Source organism: Gregarina niphandrodes (genome assembly GCF_000223845.1).
Source record: "Gregarina niphandrodes unplaced genomic scaffold scaffold00006, whole genome shotgun sequence".
NCBI lineage: Eukaryota > Apicomplexa > Conoidasida > Eugregarinorida > Gregarinidae > Gregarina > Gregarina niphandrodes.
The window spans coordinates 144,918-147,157 of record NW_011645777.1 but is presented as its reverse complement, the minus strand read 5'-3'; the positions used below and the strand labels follow the sequence as shown (position 1 = coordinate 147,157).

Genomic DNA, 2,240 nt, shown 5'->3' with positions numbered 1-2,240 from the left:
CTTTGTTACGAATGCGTCAAAGATATTCCAAGATGATGTGTACTGTGAGGTTATAAAGATTGGTGGAGTGGTTCGTAATAAGGATAGATTTGTGCGACGAAGACAACGACTTATTGGCCCTAATGAAAGTACATTAAAAGCTATGGAAGTTTTAACACGATGTCACATCGTTGTGGCTGGTCAGACAGTTGCATGTCTGGGTGATTGGAAAGGAATAAAAAGAGTTCGCAAGATTGTGCTTGATTGCATGAATAATATACACCCTATATATTCTCTTAAAACACTTATGATCGAGAGGGAGCTAGCAAGGAATGAACAAATGAAAAATAAGGACTGGCAACCCTACATACCTCATTTCAAAAAAATTCGATCCCAAACCGATGATGTGAAAGTGAAGAAGAAGAAGTCCTTCGATCATGCCAATGGTTTAAAGGGCGCTGCCAAACGGCTTAGTAAAAAGCTCAAAGATTAACAAGATCTATTTGCGCGCGTTCTAGACTAAATGATACGAAACAGGTGGAGGTACACATCGGTTCTCAACGTGGTCTTTTTTGTAACGAATATATAATCAGACATACTACTTGCAATCTACCGCTTCTGGACTCTGCCTGGCAAACACCTCATTCCGTAACCTGGTGCAGGATCCGAAGCACGAAAGTTGTCTGGGTGATACTGGCTGGCTGACTGGCTGGCTGACTGGCTGGCTGACTGGCTGGCTGACTGGCTGACTGGCTGGCTGACTGGCTGGCTGGTGATGTATTCGTGTCCAGAATTCGTGGAGAGAAACTAAGAATGTGACCAAGTATGGCAAGTTAGTTAGAGTGATTGAGCAGGGTATTTCAAGACCTGATCGCTGTAACATTTTAGTTGTCCAGAGTTGATCAAATCGGATTCCCACGACACCCACCAGCGGCCACTGTAGCGGACTGCCGCTACGAGGTTCCGGCCTGCAGTTTCGGAGGCAGCAGCTTCGGAGGTAGCAGCTTCGGAAGCAGCAGCTTCGGAGGCAGCAGTTTCCGGAGCGTTTTCTGGTGTGAGTTCGTTGCCGCGTTTGTCTTGTTTCGCTTGAAGGGATTGGCGGGTACGTGGTTCAATGAACTCCGCGGGTGTAGCGGTGGGCATTCTGGTGAGGTTTCTGAGGAGCTGTTCTGCGGCTTGAGGACAAGCAGTTCGTCTAAGATATGTCCTGAGAGGTACTTGGCTGAATTTGAAGCATTCAGTAATACCTGGTATTGGTTTGTACTTGGAGTGCGTTTACGCAGAAGTTGACGAGATCGTTGAGAGGTATTTTTGAGTAGCTAAGTAGACATCCGGTAATCCATTGATGCCGCTTGCGAGGATTAGGAATATCGCGTGCGAGTGTGTGCTCTAATGATCGATCGACGTGGCCTTACGGCCAGTCGAAGAACATGGTAATAATCGTGCTTAGCTCTACATACGCTAGGTTACACCTGCCAAAATCATGTAACTTAATACTCTTAAGGGATTCCCATGACTTCGATTCCAACGATCCATACAGTGAAGCAAATGCATCATATTCACTTCGAAATAAACAACATGAACGAGCAAAACTAGTCAAACGACCAAGCGATGGAGCATACAATGGACGTGGAGTATATCTTGATCGTCTCCCTTCAACCGCCAAAGTCCACCCCTCAGTTTCTAATTCAGATGAGTCTCCAGCTAGACCAAATAATCCTCGTACTGTTAATCCATATTGACCAGCCCACCACCCACGTAACTCTTCGTACTTAGAACGATCCAACATGGTGTTTGCGCCTGTGCAAACGGTGTGTTGCGTTTTTGAAATATCGTGTGTGTGTGTGCACGATTTTCCCCGCAAATACTTGTGTTTAAGGCAGGTTATTTGTTTATCCGTTCTGGGGGTTTGGAGAATAAAAAATTACCCTTTGTTGGAGTCGGATAAAGAACCATGTCGCGGGAAGAAACGGTCACCATTGATTATTGGAAGGAGCCTGAATTCAATGAGGATGACGTGAAAGGTCCGTTTTTCGAAGAGTCTTCGTTTCAAGTTGTTTTCCCTGAGACCCGAGCTAAATATATCCAGCAGGTATTTTTCCCTTTCCCTCCCCTCTTCCCTCCCCTCTTCCCGCTCTGGTCGGGTTTCATGAAGTGTTTCCTTTAATGTAGACATGGGACACTATCAGTGCAAAGTTGAGTGAGTTCCGGTTGAAGGGTGATTTGGACTTGGTTGAGAAGACGATGACTGTGAGTACGAC

The 2,240-nt window shown here is 45.8% G+C and overlaps 3 protein-coding genes across 3 annotated transcripts; 2 read left to right on the top strand and 1 right to left on the bottom strand.

Annotated features, from left to right (window-relative positions):
- Positions 1-472, top strand: GNI_043740 (KRR1 small subunit processome component; the record flags this gene model as incomplete). The annotated part of the gene is made up of 1 exon (XM_011131249.1): positions 1-472. A coding segment is annotated over one exon (472 nt), but the record flags the coding sequence as incomplete, so codon positions are not given.
- Positions 473-816: 344 nt separating this feature from the next.
- Positions 817-1,768, bottom strand: GNI_043730 (hypothetical protein; the record flags this gene model as incomplete). Its single annotated transcript, XM_011131248.1, has 2 exons — positions 817-1,186; positions 1,395-1,768. The coding sequence occupies 2 exons, from the start codon at positions 1,766-1,768 to the stop codon at positions 817-819; spliced, it is 744 nt and encodes a 247-aa protein (XP_011129550.1).
- Positions 1,769-1,933: 165 nt separating this feature from the next.
- GNI_043720 (KRR1 small subunit processome component) lies at positions 1,934-2,240 on the top strand (the record flags this gene model as incomplete). Its single annotated transcript, XM_011131247.1, has 2 exons — positions 1,934-2,071; positions 2,152-2,240. Coding segments are annotated over 2 exons (227 nt in total), but the record flags the coding sequence as incomplete, so codon positions are not given.